At 43.6% G+C, this 16459-nt stretch overlaps 1 protein-coding gene across 11 annotated transcripts in view; it reads left to right on the top strand.

The window, feature by feature from the left end:
* Positions 1–16459, top strand: part of dennd4a (DENN/MADD domain containing 4A) — a 156908-nt gene that overhangs the window by 120951 nt on the left and 19498 nt on the right. For 7 of the 11 annotated variants that reach the window (XM_085968326.1, XM_085968329.1, XM_085968323.1 and 4 more), the window contains exons 18-24: positions 1799–1946; positions 4137–4265; positions 7162–7305; positions 8134–8289; positions 11553–12727; positions 13207–13423; positions 14041–14147. In XM_085968326.1, coding sequence (XP_085824452.1) covers positions 1799–1946; positions 4137–4265; positions 7162–7305; positions 8134–8289; positions 11553–12727; positions 13207–13423; positions 14041–14147 — 2076 coding nt within the window. Of the gene's footprint in view, positions 1–1798; positions 1947–4136; positions 4266–4491; positions 4609–7161; positions 7306–8133; positions 8290–11552; positions 12728–13206; positions 13424–14040; positions 14148–16459 lie in introns of all 11 variants that reach the window. The other 4 variants (XM_085968330.1, XM_085968327.1, XM_085968334.1 and 1 more) reach the window with 2 other exon arrangements.

The following is a 16459-nucleotide window of genomic DNA, read 5'->3' as shown; positions in this document are numbered from 1 at the left end:
GTATGGATTGAAACAATCATTTCTAAAAAAAACTTCACGTTAAATTATTTTACTGTGCAAATGTACAGCTGGATAGTATTTTATACAGATAATGATTTTAAATGAACCTTATTCAACTTCTACCCATCAGTTTGGGTCTGATGAATATTAATTGACTCACAAGTGATCCATGGTGCCAGTGACTCAAATGGGAATGGCAAGGTATTGAGCTGTTTTATATTCATTAGATGTGTAATGGAGCGTGGACACAACAGTACAATGATGCATCTCTTTTTCAGAGAGGTGTGTGATTTCTGAATTGCACATGATCAAGCGACAATATGAGCAATAGCTATACTGGGTAAATTCTTCGATTCCCCTCAATTAATGCACATTTCTATATTGCTTCCAAAGGCAACATCTTTAAGGGCTTCTGCCATATGTACGCTTTCTGTAAATTACACAGTGCAGTACTAGAACAAAGGTGTTGATTTGTTTTTCATTCCTTTATTAGTCCCCCACTTCACATCAGCATCAGTGATATAGTTGCTAATTTTGATGTCTATATATATTTCTGTCTGCATCATCTTTGCCCCTTGCCACAAACTCTGTGCACTTGCATTGATTCCATCCTCCTCCTAGGCACTGACTCCGACAGAACCAGACTGTTTGCAACTTTGGCATCCTATTCAACCCTGACCCCATGATAAAGACTGCCGACTTCCACCTCCGTAATATCACCTTCCCTCCACCCTGACTTCAGCCCTTCTGCTGCTGAAACCCTTATCCATGCCTTTGTCATTCCAGACTATGCCAATTCTCTCCCATTCTCCATAAACACCAACTCATCCAAAATCCTGCTGTTGGTATTCTATCCCGCGCCAAGTCCCATTCGCCCAGCACACCTCTCCTCACTGACCTACATTGTCTCCTGATGCCAGTGCTTCAAATTTAAAATTCTCATGTTGTTTAAATCCCTCTGTGACCTCAACCTTTTCTATCTATGTAATCTCCTCCAGCCCTACAACCCCCCACTGATCCCATTCCTTTGAATCTGGTTTCTTGTGCCTGTCCCCCAACCCCCTTTTGCCCCAACATTGACAGCCTAGATGCTGTGCTCGAAGATTTCCTTATTAAACTCCTCTGCCTCTCCACCTACCTTTCCTCATTTCAGCCCCTATTTAAAATGCATTTCTTTGACCAAGCTTTTGGTCCCCCTCTTAATATCTCCTCTTTTGGCTTGGCATCCATTTTTTTGATTACACCTCTTTGAAGCACTTTGGGATGCCTTTCAATATAAATTCAAGTTGTTGTGCATTAAATATAATAAAAATGGTACTTCTCGTGCACATGTCCATCATGTTTTGCTTGTCACACTGCAGATTTCTGTCATAAGATGTCAATTGGATTGTACAAGGACCCCTCTGCGATTGAGGTTGACACAGGAGCCTGGATGTCTGTAATTCCTGACTGACTTTACCAATCACATTTAAAAATAAATAGAGAACCAGGCTTCTGGCCTGCAGCCTGACAAGCAATTAAACTCTAACCTTGCCCAGTTTCACTTAACAACTAGACTTTGTGTCCTTAGCAAAAAGTAAATAAATTGTGTATTACACGGTACAGCACGCCTGTCCTTCTAAAACAGCACATCATCTGATTTACCATGAGCTACGCCAGAGATGATACGCTAAAATTCAACTGCTACAATGCTTTGGCTCCATAGCCAAGATAGCGAGTCTCGTGTGGACGGTGTTTTGTAGCTTTTATCTTTGGTTTGGCAGTGGGCTGACAGTGGATCTCAATTGATTTTCCGCAGGCTGTTTTAGAGAGTACTTGGCCGTCGAGCAACAGAGGCGGATACTTTCTATGGATGAAGATAAGGAATGTTGTGCTCGCAGCAGCTCAGTTCCGCAGGGCTTTGAAAAAGGCCCCAGCTAACCCACCGCAGACTCCGGTGCTCTCGGGTAGGACTCCAAGTTAGCATTGGGCAAAAGTTGTGCAATTCAGAAAGCATTTCCTGTTCGGCTAATCTATGCAGGCGGCACATTCAATCATGTAGCTGATAAAGTTGGTAAATTTAGTTGAGAGATTGCAGTGTTTCCCTTTGGCATCCTCTAGGGGTTTGTAAACCGATGATTCTAGTTGTACTTCTCGGTTTGCTAGAAGAGGTTTTTTTTTAACCGTAGTTTATTTTGAGAGATCTAATAAAGGATAGAGAAGACATTTTTCAAATGATGTCTAAAATTGTCTTGGTATATTGCCGCAATTGAACTGGCTTACTATTAATTCTAGCAATACTATCATTTTCAATGCAATAAGATGTAAAACTCCATCTTGTATTTAAATACTTTTTGCTTCCTGTCACAAAAGCTTGATGTGTCACACAGCAGGAAGGTACAATTATGTTAGCGTGGGCAGGAGGCCTTCTGCTGCCACTGCCACACTCGGAGATCAGCTAATTCAGCACAGACTGTGAATCAAACCTGGCACATTGTGCTTCATGTGTGTTGTCTGATGAAGGCAGAGTGGAACTGACCCATGGGGGGGGGGGGCGGGGCGGGGAGCCCCCTATGTTGATGCTTTAGTTTGAGATGGAACAGGCAGTTGGCATATCCACATAGGGGGCCAATACTGTTGGGAAGAGTACAGATGTTTCACAGTCTGCAGTACACCAGGCTGTGTAAAGGGCATTTAACAGGTATCATTATCAGGTGTAATGTGTTTCTATTTAATTTTGATGTGGAGTATTCTGTACTCTAAGCTTTTTACAGCTGGCCTGTTCTAATTTTTTTTAATTGCTATTCCTGTAACTGGAAATATTTTCGTAGTGAGTTAATGTCCGTGAGAATCTATTTGTGCAAACCAAAAGTACCGTAGCTTCTGCATATTTCAATAAACACAGTTGGTCTTCAGTCCACATTTAGTGGGAATACTTTTCTGTCAGGGATACATCGCAATATCTGCGCTGCTGGCTGCACCTCGCACTCTGCCCAGCAACAGAGCAGCATCAACCTGATTCAATCGTCTGGGAGAGAAGAGGTTGGAGCTGTTTCGGAGTTGTACTCCGCCCAGACTGAACCTCAGGTGATGGTCTTGTACCTCCTTATCTACAGATCACTCACCTGACTTACACTGCTGATTTTACATAGATTCGCATCTGAAACCACGGCAGTGTTATAATGACACAGTAAGAGGGCACTGGAAGAGCAAATGCTGTTTTGCAGATTGAATTAATGTTACAGATGCTCTGTTCTCATGCAAAACTGAAGTATTGATCGATTTAACTTGAAAATATTCAGAGTAGGAATCTTGCATTCAGCAACCCCTTCATAAATCGGACCATGATGAAGCATTTACAGTTAATGTCAGGATTCATTTTGTTTTAAAACATTTTTTTTTATTTAAATGGTGATTGCTGATCTAATTGGAGAACAGTTGGGAAGAGCTGAACTAATGTCAATAGATGGTCTTCAGGGTGTTTCAGCAATGATTTCATTTACACCATGTATTGTATGTTGATCCAGTTTTCCAAGCCCTTGAGTCCAATAATTCCTACAAGCCATTTGTTATTTTCTCAAAATGTCGTCATTTTTTTAAATTTGGGGGAGAGGGATTGATTTAAAAGGATGTTGAAGTAAATCACAAATTTGGAATTTTGAAAAGGGTTCTTATTGAGGAGACTCCTTTGAAATGGATTATTGTGGTTCCCTTATGGCTCAACAAATTTAGCCAATATGTACAATACAGGGTACTGACCAAGAGGGTACAGGTTTGATTCCCAGTCTGAGTTAGCTGATCTTAGCTGGCGTGCCAATAGAGAAGGCAAGCATTGGGGCTCAGTGTTCCTGGCTCAAGGAGAGGAATAACAGCCATGGTTACCAGTCCGATCACTATCCCGCAAACCTTTCTGGGAGTGAGCATGTGTGGATTTCTGGTGGGACAGGGTGTCGGGCTCAGCTTTGATACAGCCTCACCCACAATCGAATAGCATGCTAACACTCACCATCAATGCAATCACCGGAATAATGGCAGCTTGTGCCAGCTACTGAGCCACCCATGGGATGATGGCTTTAGGAGGGGAGGGAAGAAAATTGGCTAGAAATAAATAGCTGGTTCCTAGTGACTTGTTCTAATCTGTTCTATTCTCTAAGCAGATGGCAGTGACCTGGATGCCGTTAGCCACGGCAGCATGGATAGCTCTAATGACACTAACACTGCGGAGCAACCCCAGTTCAGCTCTGAGCTAATGAAAGTAGATTCCACTGATGATAGATCTAGTACAGGTACATTTAACGGTGTCACCAAAATCTGTCGACTCAAACTTCTCTTCTCTTTTGTTTTGTTCATTGCTTTTTGCTGTCCCCTCGCCCTGTGTGTGACTATCTGCTTGTATCCATCTTACATGGCTTTTGGTTTCCTGCTCATCACGATGACCTCTTCCCTTCCATATTTCCCTTTACTTTCATCCACCATCTTGCCTACCCTTGTGTGTCTGTTCACTGCACGCAGCTAGGCTTGGCTCTAGCTCGAGCTATGGATATGGCAGTCAGGAGTCCTTGTATGAAAGAGTTCCATATCTCACTCTCTGGATTTCCTCTGAACTGAAGGATGTCCGTGTGTTGTCAGGTAATTGTCTAATGCCCAGTGTGTTTTCTCTGCCCTTTTTTCCTGTTTCTGTTTCTGTTCTGACTGATTCCCTCATAACTTTTAGTTTTCTTATTGTTCCTGTCATTTGTTCTAGATGTGATCTATATATAAAGAAAATTGCAGGATTTTTTTCCATTCTACAGTGCTGGAATACAGTATATTCAAAATAACTAGACAGCAGTAGCAATGCAGTAAAAGCCTGGTACCCTGGTGGTGCAGGACGCGATTCACTTCATTTTAGTGAATTGAACATTTCTGTAAAGTACATTCCGATCCTGAGGGGATGTCGCACTCCCAGATGTCTGACAGGCTTCCTCTGTCACCAGACACTGGATGCATACAAGCTGTCCAGAGTGATTTTTCCCTCTTGTTTTTCCTCTTCTTCCACCCACCCTGTGGGGGAGGGGCTGTTGCATTCATTTAGTGCTTCCCCCGGATTGTGAATTTATCGAGTCATAAGCTCACAGTGCAGTAGGTCGGTATGTGAATCACTATTTTATATCCGTGAGAGTGCAATTCAGACCCCACACTTCTTTAATTTCCTCTCTGATCTGCATGTGCCATTGCACTCTCAGATGTTAACTGAATAATTTACTGATAAGTTAATTTATATTGCTAAAGATAAACATTTCAACATGTTTACAATCTGATTTGCATGCAGTCCCCTTCTATAAAACATTTTGCATAAAATTTTCTACCAAATGACAAAGTTGAAAGTAACAGAAAACAATATGAAGGCATTTGTGGGTCCATTTCTCTCCCTATCCTTCTCAAAGATTGTGAATCACTTGTAGGATTATTTGCTTTGAATGATTGTAATTACTACAAAAAGTGAGAAATAGGATGGAACAAATTTCTGAACAAACATTCAGAGTGCACATTTGAATCTTGCTCTGCGTGTATGTAACGGCACTAATTCCTACTCCATTGATTCTAGCAGCAACTTGCAAGTAAATATTCAAACTGGTCCACGTTAGTTGACGTCCTCTGTATTTAAAGGCTTTCTCTCTCTGCAAAGGCCATGTTTGCCAGTGATGGCTTTCATCTGCTTGTTAAAGCCTGTGGCCAACATAAGCCTGAAACTTAATTTGTTTAACCTCTGTATTGTAGTTTACTTTTTTTTTGCTCGTCTCATTTTCAATGGTTGATTAGAGATGTGTGTGTATTTTGGGCTTGTGCCTTCGCACTGTTTCTGAACTGGTTCCTGCTCATGTGATGATTAAAGCAATTCTTCACTTGATGTTGAAGTCGTAATGTCCCTTTGTAATACTGACATTGTAAATTGTTTTAATCTATTAGACCTTTTTTTGTAAATAAAAACAAATACCGCCCCCCCCCCCCCCTCCCGAGAAGTAGGATGCAGATTTGTGCCCGAGGTTTGTGACAGGCTGAGAATCTGGTGCCTCAGCTGAGACGTGGAAGCAGAGCCCAGCCACTTCGACACAGTAAGAAGGACGTGGGAGAAAGTGCCACTCCAGTGCTGACGTGGTCCACCTCCTAGTGGCTAGTTCAAGAAATTACATGGACCATGCTTCGGGAATAAGTCAATTCCTCGATCAGCGTAGGGCAGGAATGTGGGGGCGAATATTAGAAATTACTGTCTGTTTCTTTGCCTTCTGACATGAGATTGTAGTTTGCCATAAGAATTATTTGTTCTTGTGACAGAATAGGTGTGTGGGTAAATTGCTCAAGATAAAGCTCATCACAGCCCAGTATGTGCAAAATTTGTTGTAACAATAACTGCTCCACTCACTGAAGATTGCTGGCATTGCACATTAAGCCTATCAGCATTGTCTGAGCTCGCCCCTTGTGCAATGACTCAATATTACAACTATATTAAGTTTTAAAAAGTGATTATCCTTTGTTTAATTTAAAATTCACAAATGCCTTTGCATCTAGTTACGACTCATTGCATTAGTTCTGTCTAGTACTCATGCTACCATGCTTGAAGGTGATGTGGGTTCCTGGGATTGCTGGTTGCTGAGGAGCTGAAATGTGTAAAAGGACTGCCTGCTGAGAGGAGTTCTGTATCGATATAACGTTTTGTTTCAGGTCAGCGCTGAATTTTGGGGGAATATGGACTCGGAAACCAGGATTTCCACATCATCCCACATCATTTTCAAATGCTGTAGCAGCTGGACCTGACTCCAAGCCCCCTCGGCCCCATCCCTCATTCAGACTTCTCGCCTGCTTACGGTGGCTGAGATTTACTCTTTCAGCTGCCTGTCCCTTTCTGCCCAATTGCTTCATTTAGAGAGAGGGAGGAAATCTGGAACGGGTTGCTCTTCCTTCTAAAATGTGTCTCGCATAACATTCAGCAGCCAGACCTCCCCGTGCTAGCTTCGGAAGGAGACGGTGCAGTCAGTTAAAAGTGACACTTCGAAGAGGGAGTGTGACCGAGCAAGGGGAGGAAACTTCAAAACAAAAATTGTTCAACGTTACAAAAGTATACAAGTGTTTTAAAGAAATACATATCTATAAGGGTATGTCATTATTGCTGTAACGATGTATTATTATTGTTTTTTGTCTAAGGTGCCCAGTCAGATCTCGGATATAACTCCTTGTCAAAAGAGGAAGTTCGACGAGGAGAAGGGTCTTCAGCCCTCGGACCTGAGCAGTCTGCTGTGGGTCAACCAATGGACAAGGATGACAAGAAAGAGAGCGACTCAAGTTCATGTACATCCTTCCCTCTTGTGGTTTCTACATATTTGTAAAGAGAATTGTTGTGCATGACTGGGATATCTGCAAGAAGTTGGGTTGAAGGGAGATTTGTTTGTGTATTATTATGCAGCCAGCCAGGCACTTCTTACTGAAATTCCATGAAGCTCGTGCAAAAAACAGTGTTTGAAATGTCGAGTTCATTTCTTCACATTTGAAAGGTGTACTAGACTTAAAGAAATGTTGTAAAAATCTGTGGATGGAATAGTACCTGGGAGCTGGTGCAGTGGTGGGGGAGAGGGGCTTAATAAATGTCGGTCTCCTCCAACATGTATCAGAAATAACTAAGCAACTGGTTTCTAAAATGAATTTGGTTTTCATTTCTGAGTATCTTGGCATCCAGGGACTTGGGAGAGGAGAACCGAGTCAAATAGAAAGTAAGAGCTCTAGAGATTATCAGTTAGTTTGATCAAAGTATTCAGATTGTTCCTACATACCTGAGAATGATCACAAGACAACAGTCAAATCGCTGGGTTTATTTGACACCTTAAACCACAAGATTGTAACTCGAGAACTTTAGAACTATAACCTAAACCACAAGATTAGATTACAGCTTCCAGACTGCTCCGAGTTATCAGTTGATTTTGATAAGCTGTTTTGATTTAATTGTATAGGGTGATTTTCAGTTTCTTTGCTGATAAAAGCTGACCACATGAGCACCAGCTTTTAGCGTGCTCCCTAACGTGAATGTCTGATCATGCCTGCATGAAATCAACATCATATTGTTTAGTTGTTGATTACCCTATAGTTAATTGTTCATTAATTTGTTTCTTGCATTGCTTACAGTATCAGAGTGTGAAAGTGCCAAGGGCAGTGGAGATTGTCTGTCCCAGTTGGATTTTCAAGGAACCAGAAATGACTTAAAATCTGTGACCAGCATCGTGAAGATGAACTGCAGCTTTGAGACAGCTGAACCAAACCAGGCCACTGAGGAAAGCAACGGTGTGTAATCCCATAACACATTTCATATCTCGGAGCAGGACTTCAAGCTTATCGTTCTCTGCTGCTCTTACATATTCCCAACCCCTTCAATAATTAGATGCTCCTGTGCACCTACAGGATTTAATTGTCTGCTGAAAAGGGTTTAAAATTAAAGAAATGCTGTGTGATTTTGTGTGTGGAAATTATAAAGGACACCAGGGGAGCAATCTGCACTTCGGTTAACTGTTTTTTGAAATTATAAAAATCCCTTGGTCGAGATTGGCTGGGTGGTAAAATCATCCGAAGCCACCTCTTTTACTTTTGGAAAGGTCATAAGTGAAGTGAGACTGGGCATGAGTTTCAGCACAAAACTTGCTGTCATTTATCAGTAGTTGGCACTGAGTTGGCAGCCATGTCTTCAAGGGATAAGGTGTTGTGTGAAAAAGGGAAAATTCCCACTACTCCAGTAGGTTGTGCTTTCTGGAGTTGGAGGTAAGGAGCATTAATGGTACAATGTGGAAGTTATACTCTGCACTCAGCCTGTGTAACACTTGATCCGAGGGTGTTAAGAACAGCAAAATGTCACCCCTCCCCCTCGTTCCGATGAGAAATGGGTAATTTTTTAACTATGTTTAGTAAAGTGCACCTTTAATTTATCAGTGTGCTGTTGTGCAAGCCTTGCATCCTTTGTGGAAGGGATACGGAGGCTGAGCATAATGCCATGTGAGTAATGCTTCAGCACTGTGGGTGTGATTACATCAGACAAGCCGTCACTCCTCACTGCAATAGAGAAAACAGCGGAGCAAGAGAGTCCTGTATCTCGGTTTACCTGGTAAAGATCTGGTGATGGCTCAGGAAGAGTGCAGAATTATTTTGAGACTGGCCTCGTGCTATGATAGATATTTTATATCCCGTTTATATTGCAAAGCCACAAAATGCAACTGCGCTTGTGAACCAGTCTATTTGCAATCTATGTTAATGACTTGGATGAAGGGACTGAGTGGTAACGTAGCCAAGTTTGCTGATGATACAAGTTAGGTGGGAAGGTAATCTGAGGAGGCTGCAGAGAGATGTGGGCAAGAACATGGCAAATGGAATACAATGTGGGGAAGTGTGAAGTTAGGCACTTTGGTAGGAAAAACAAAAAAGCAGAATATTTTTTGAATGGTGAGAAACTTGCACTCCGAGGGACCTGGGTATCCTTGTACATAAATCACAGAAAGTTAACACGTGGGTACAGCAAGCAATTAGGCAAGCAAATGGTATCTTAGCTTTTGTTACAAAGTGACTAGAGTACAAGAGTAAAGAAGTCTTACTGCAATTATACAGGGCATTGGTGAGGCCACACCTGGAGTATTGTGCACAGTTCTGGTCTCCTTAACAAAGGAAGGATATACTTGCCATAGAGGGAGTGCAACGAAGGTTCACCAGACTGATTCCTGGGATGAGGGGGTTGCCCTTTGAGGAAAGATTGTGTAGACTAGGCCTATATTCCCTAGAGTTCAGAAGAATGAGAGGTGATCTAATTGAAACATAAAAAATTCTTAAGGGGCTTGACAGGGTTAATGCTGAGAAAATGTTTCCCCTGGCTGGGGAATCTAGAACCAGGGGTAACAGTCTCAGAATAAGGGGTTGGCCATTTAGGACTGAGATGAGGAGAAATTTCTTCACTCAGAGGGTGGTGAATCTTTGGAATTCTGCACTCGAACTGTGGATGCTCAGTCGTTGAGTATATTCAAGACAAGCAGTCAATAAATCTTTGGGAAGTAAGGGATATGGGGATAGTGCGGGAAGGTGGAGTTGAGGTAATAGATCGGCCATGATCTTGTTGAATGGCGGAGCAGGCTCGAAGGGCCAAATGGCTGACTCCAGCTCCTGTTTCTTATGTTCAGTCGCTATTATGCCGAATTTGCCTGTTTTACACTGCAGGACAGATTTAGAAACTGGCGGCAACTTTGGAACAGCGGGTGCGGTGGGTGAAAAGTCACAAGTGCATCTTTAGCACAGCTGCTCATATGTGCTCTTGCATTACTGCAAAGTGGCATTTGAGGCTTTATTATTTTGGCCGTAGAGCTTCCCCAGTGTCGGTACAAGGTCTGCACAGAACAGCATTGTCTTAAATCGCAGCATGGATTTTCTCATTGTTGGATATATGAACACTGGGGTATCTTGGCTCCCAATTACAGCATTACAGCCAGTGTTCCAAACATGGACAAAAGAGCTGAATTCCAAAGGTGAGTTGAGAGTGACTGCCCTTGATATCAAGGCAGTATTTGACCAAGTGTGACATCAAGGAGCCCTAGTGAAATTGAACTCTCCACTGGCTGGAGTCATACCTAGCACAAATGAAGGTGGTTGTGGCTGTTGGAGATCAGTCATCTAAGGCCCAGGACATCGCTGCAGGAGTTCCTCAGGGCAGCGTCCTAGGCCCAACCATCTTTAGCTGCTTCATCAATGACCTTTCCCACTAAGGTCAGAAGTGGCTTCCTCCACCACCGGCGCATCGTGGCTGCAGTGTGTACCATCTACAAGCTGCACTGCAGCAACTTGCAACGGCTTCTTCGGCAGCACCTCCCAATCCCGCAACCTCTACCACCTAGCAGGACAAGGGCAGCAGGCGCATGGGAACACCATCACCTGCAGGTTCCCCTCCAAGTTGGACACCATCCTGACTTGGAAATATATCGCCGTTCCTTCATCGTCACTGGGTCAAAAATCCTGAAACTCCCTCCCTCACAGCACTGTTGGGAGTACCTTCACAACACTGACTGCAGCGGTTCAAGAAGGCAGCTCACCACCACTTTCTCGAGGGCAATTAGGGATGGGCAATAAATGCTGGCCTTGGCAGGGATGTCCACACCCCATAAATGAATAAAAAATAAAAAAATTAATGTCCTAAAGTGTCTGATAAACTATTACTGATCCCATTTGACGTGTTTTTTTAGGTCTAATGTGAATAGTGCATTTTCCAAATGGCATGAGATAGAAATACGGGTCTGTGTTTGTAACTCCCCATTCGGTGCATTCCCTGTGATATCAGGGCTACATCGAGCAGAGTCAGGTGCAAAGAGGAAGAAGCAGCCTGCGATACTACTGCGTCACCAGAAGCTCGGGAGCAAGATGCTTGCTGTCCCGTCAGCCAACAGTGATATAAAGAGGGATAGGGGTTTAAGAGAAAACATTTATCACAATCTGTTTATTACAAATTTGAAATAGAATAAAGTACATTTCTATATTTGTGCAGAACTTTCAATTGATTGAAAATATTTAATGTCTGATTACAGAAAATGTGGCAGGATTGCTGTTTACTACATCCTTCGATAACGCTGCTTATCCTGATCTCGGACTCGTGCATAGCAGCAGTTTACGCAAGAGGCACAAGAGTGCTGTGGAGCCTGGCTTGAAAGAACAAATAGCGTGGGGAGGCAGGATCCGCAATCTTAGTGGTGATGCTTTTGCAGGGCTTATGATGCACAGAAGAAGCATAGACACTGACCCCAGGGAAATTGCAGAAAAACTGGGTGCTGATGCCAAAATACTTTCGACAGCTTTACAAATGGCCACAAGACCAAACACGTTGGAGATTGGCAAACCCAGGCACATGCGCAAACCGGTCAGCTTAAACCTGGAAAAGGAACTGAGCGATGAAGACACACCATATGAATTGGATGAAACATCAACCAACGTAGAGGAGGATAAAACAGACTCTCCTGCCATCTTTGACTTGGAAGATCTGGACAGTGAACCTGATACTGCAAAGTCTAGTGGGAAACCCAATCAAAATCTGAGGCGAGGGACACAGCCCAAGCAATTGCAAAGGAGTCTGAGTGCAGGAGCAGGGATCAAACTAGCAGAAAGAAGAGGGGTTCAAAGAGGGTATGACCCCCTTTCTCTTCTGGTTGCAGAAACCGATCAAGAGAAAGAGGAGGAAGAGGAAGAAGACTACAATAAATGTCTCTCCACTCCTTCAGCTCGGCGCAACTTGGCTGAAGAAATAGAAATGTACATGGACTCCATGAGTAGCCCTTTGACTAGCCGCACACCCAGCATGGATTTCTCAAAACCAGAGGATGATAGCATAATGCCATCCAAAGTCCTATCTGTAGTAAAGGAATCAAGGAGGTCTAGCCTTCCATCAGGCGCACCCAGAGTGGCAGGACTCTCTCACTCTAGGACATTTCAATCGCATGCAAAGGGAGAGCTCGGTGTCAAGCGAAGAGACAGGCTCTGGTCCTCGCCATCATATTCTCCAAGTAACAACAGGAGAGTGGGAGCTCGAGAGATAGGTAGAGCTTTGACCCTCATGTCTCCACCTCCTTTTAAACTGGACTCATTGCCACCGACCTTCGATGTGCTAAAACACAGCATGTTCTCTGCCGGGAAGGGAGTGGCAGAAAAGGCAAGCAAGTGGTACACCAAGTTGGCAACATACGCTGTGCCCATCAAGGATAATGGCAAGGTAGGACTTTGTGCCTGGGGAACTTTAAAATGGTGCAGGACATTAAAACAATTTGGAGATGGTTCCTTGAACAGATTGCAGGGTTATGGGGGAAGAGCAGGGGTGTGGGACTAAATTGGAGAGCTCTTTCAAAGAGCCGGCACAGGCACTGCTGGCCGAGTGGCCTCCTTCTGTGCTGTATGATTCTGAGATGTGCACTGGGATTTTGCACAAAGCCTGGCACTTACAGTTCTAGTCTCAGGCCACAACATCTCCAAGAGTTTGCCATATGCTGGGTCTCTTTAAACTTTTTTTTCCCCAATCGTTTATTGTGTAAAAATAGTATAATCTTACAAGTTGCTGGCATACTACATCCTAACGAAGAGTTCAGTATCTTTTACTGTATGCAGATAATAAGACTTCTGGCGAGTGCAATGCACAAGAAAAATGCATAATCTCTACAAGTTGAAAATGTTTTTTGTTTCAACTTAAATTTTTAGGGACGTTATTCAGAGAGAAATAGTATCTCCTCAATTGGAGCACTGGATCCTGATGCATCGTCTTTAGATGAGGAGGTATACGATGACTCGGACAGACTGGCTTCACCCCAGGCCAGCAGCATGCCTGCAAGCGAGACCAGAGGATGGGGCCTGAGACAGGCTAGTATGGACAGCGCTGGAAACCATGATGGGACACCTAGGCAGCAATTACAAGTCGGTAAGTCATGACTAGGACATTGAGCAAAGCGTACGTCTCACAGAATAATGTTTTAGTTGGCATCATCATAACAACGTGGCATGCATTTACATTTTTATTATCAATACAAATTGTTTCTCGGTGTAGTGTAACAAATTGCACCACCTGATATATACTGTAAAATTTTATTTGCCAAGTGTTATGCTAGTCTTTTTATAAAAGCTCGTGGGGCCTATTTTAAATTTTGATTCTCTCCATTTCATAAACAGCAACAGTTGCAAATATAAAACTGGCTTGATCCAATTAGGCATTTATCAGTGCAATGAAATTCAGGTTTTTATAAGACTACAACACTGAGTGCTGGCTACAGATGCATTAATTGGGGTTAGTTTTAACCTGCGCCATCAGGCTGTGTCTATCAAAAGTACTGGGTTAAAGTGAGAGACGCTGGGATCTACAGACAAGCCCTTCAACAATGATCAGCTGTAAAATGTTGACATTTTTGAAACTTGCTATAGTGGGATGTCTCCGAGTTCCTTTAAAGGCCTGATAGTCGGAATGCAGCCTCATTCCAAAAAGATGGGATTTGGGTAATTTAGTAAATGCTACGTCTAATCTCTGGTTTGTTTGGTATTCAGGCAGTGTTCAGTCAACAAGTTCCAACTTTCCTTTGCCCGACAAATCTGATGTCGGATCTTCTCAATATACAAGCAGCACCAGTATCTTCCAGAACTACGCCATGGAGGTAAACTGAGCTCATTGCAAAGCTGTCTCAATTCTCACCAATTCTGTTTAACAACCACAGCTTGAACTTATATTGGAAGAATAAATTGCATTTACACAGTGCTTTTAATGCAGTAAAGCATCACCAGGTGCTACACAGGAGAGCGGAACTCAATAGTGAAAGTTTTCAGAGCTGACGGAGGAATAGTTTGGAAAAACTGGTTTTGAGCAGCCTTTTAAAAACAGGGAGAGCGTAACAAAACAGAGGAGCTGCAGAGGCCAGACTTGGATGGCTGAAAGTTCTGCCACTGATTAAGGGGCAGCGGGAGGGAGGAGTGCACTGGAGGCCAGAGTCCAAGGCCTGTAGGGCGTGAGTCGGGCTGTCGGAAGCTCCAGAGGTGCCATGGGCAAAGACTTCAAGGAATTTTTTAAAAGAGGGCAAGGATTTTGAATTTGTGTATTGGAGAAGTGGGTGATGGGCAAGCAGGACCTGTCCGGATGCGTTGGGAGTTTGCAAAGAGCTCTGGAGGCTGGTGAGGAGGGCATTGAAGGAGTTGAGTCCTTTTAGTTAGTGAAAGTATGGATAAGGGTCTCGGTGATGATGGGCCTAGGGTGGAGGTGGAATTATGTGGTCTTAATGATGAATGAAGTATAGTTTGAAGCTCAGCTCAGCATCAACCAGGACACTAAGATTGTGCCTGTTTCAACCTGAGTGAATATTTGGGAAAGGGAATGAATCCGGGGCAAGGATAGAGAGTTTTTGGCATCTTTAATGTACCAAATTACCCCAGGGCACTATCCTGACAAGAGGGGTAAAGGGAGGAGGGGTAGATAGGCAGCAAGCAGAACTTTGGAGAAGACTTGGGAGGAGGTCGTTAAAGGTTTGGCCAGAGGTCAGTATTGAGAAAGATTTGGCGAGATATAGAAAGGTGTGGGTAGATTTGGAAAGAGAATCCCAGAGTGCAGACAATTAATGGCTGAAGGCTGTGTCACCGAATGTGGAACTTGAGGGAGGCAGAAAGGAAATAGAAGTATCTGAGTCAGAAGGGTGATAGACAAATGGAACATGTTACCAGGGAAAGCAAGAGATAACTCCATGTATCTTATCTGATGGTGCTGAGATCAGAAACTCGCTGTGTCAGGAGTCACAGACACTAACCCTGAGCCTCAGGACTTTGTGACTAGGCCTGTAAAGCTGCAGAGGAAGGGGAGGGGGTTACAGTTATGAAAGGAGATTTGAGAAATTCGGGCTATCTTTACTGTTGCTAAACAGGTTAAGGAGTGACCTGATAGGGACCTTCAATATAATAAAGGGTTATGATGAGATAAATAGATTGTTTCCACTGGTTGGTGAGACAGGATGAAGAGGGCACACATTTCAGGTAATCAGAAAAGAATTGAGATGGAGGATAGAAAAAAAAAACTTTACCCTGAGGAAGTTGTCAAAGCAAAGTCCATTTTTTAGAAAAGGGAACTAAATAGTTGCTACAAAAAGAGGAATGATAGAGTTTGAGAAGCAAGCAGAAGAGTGGCTCGTGCAGAGAAAATACTGGCACAGACTTGATGGACAAAATAGAATGTTTCTGTTCTGTAATGTTTTGTAAGAAATCACACAACACCAGGTTATAGTCCAACAGCTTTATTTGAAATCACAAGCTTTCGGAGCGCTGCTCCTTCAGGTGAAGTGGAGAAATGCATAAAGACACAGCTTATATAGTCAGAGAATCATGTCAGAAGACAAACACGGGACACAACCAACAGAGTACCCTTCGTCGTCCAGTACTTCCCCGGAGCGGAGAAACTACGCCATGTTCTTCGCAGCCTTCAACATGTCATCGATGACGACGAACACCTCGCTAAGGCCATCCCCACGCCTCCACTACTCGCTTTCAAACAGCCGCCTAACCTCAAACAGACCATCGTTCGCAGCAAATTACCCAGCTTCCAGGAGAACAGCGACCACGACACCACACAACCCTGCCACAGCAACCTCTGCAAGACATGCCAGATCATCAACACAGATACCATCATCACACGTGAGGACAACACCCACCAGGTACATGGTACATACTCATGTGACTCGGCCAACGTTGTCTACCTCATACGTTGCAGGAAAGGATGCCCCGGAGCATGGTACATCGGCGAGACCATGCAGACACTGCGACAACGGATGAACGGACACCGCGCAACAATCACCAGGCAGGAGTGTTCCCTCCCAGTCGGGGAACACTTCAGCAGTCAAGGACATTCAGCCTCCGATCTTCGGGTAAGCATTCTCCAAGGCGGCCTTCGAGACACACGACAACGCAAAATCGTCGAGCAGAAACTGATAGC

This window comes from Somniosus microcephalus, chromosome 27 (assembly GCF_052327205.1).
Source record: "Somniosus microcephalus isolate GS21.2 chromosome 27, FLI_Smic_1.0, whole genome shotgun sequence".
NCBI lineage: Eukaryota > Metazoa > Chordata > Chondrichthyes > Squaliformes > Somniosidae > Somniosus > Somniosus microcephalus.
Note: the sequence above shows the minus strand (reverse complement) of the source record. Positions and strands in the feature narration are given on the sequence as shown.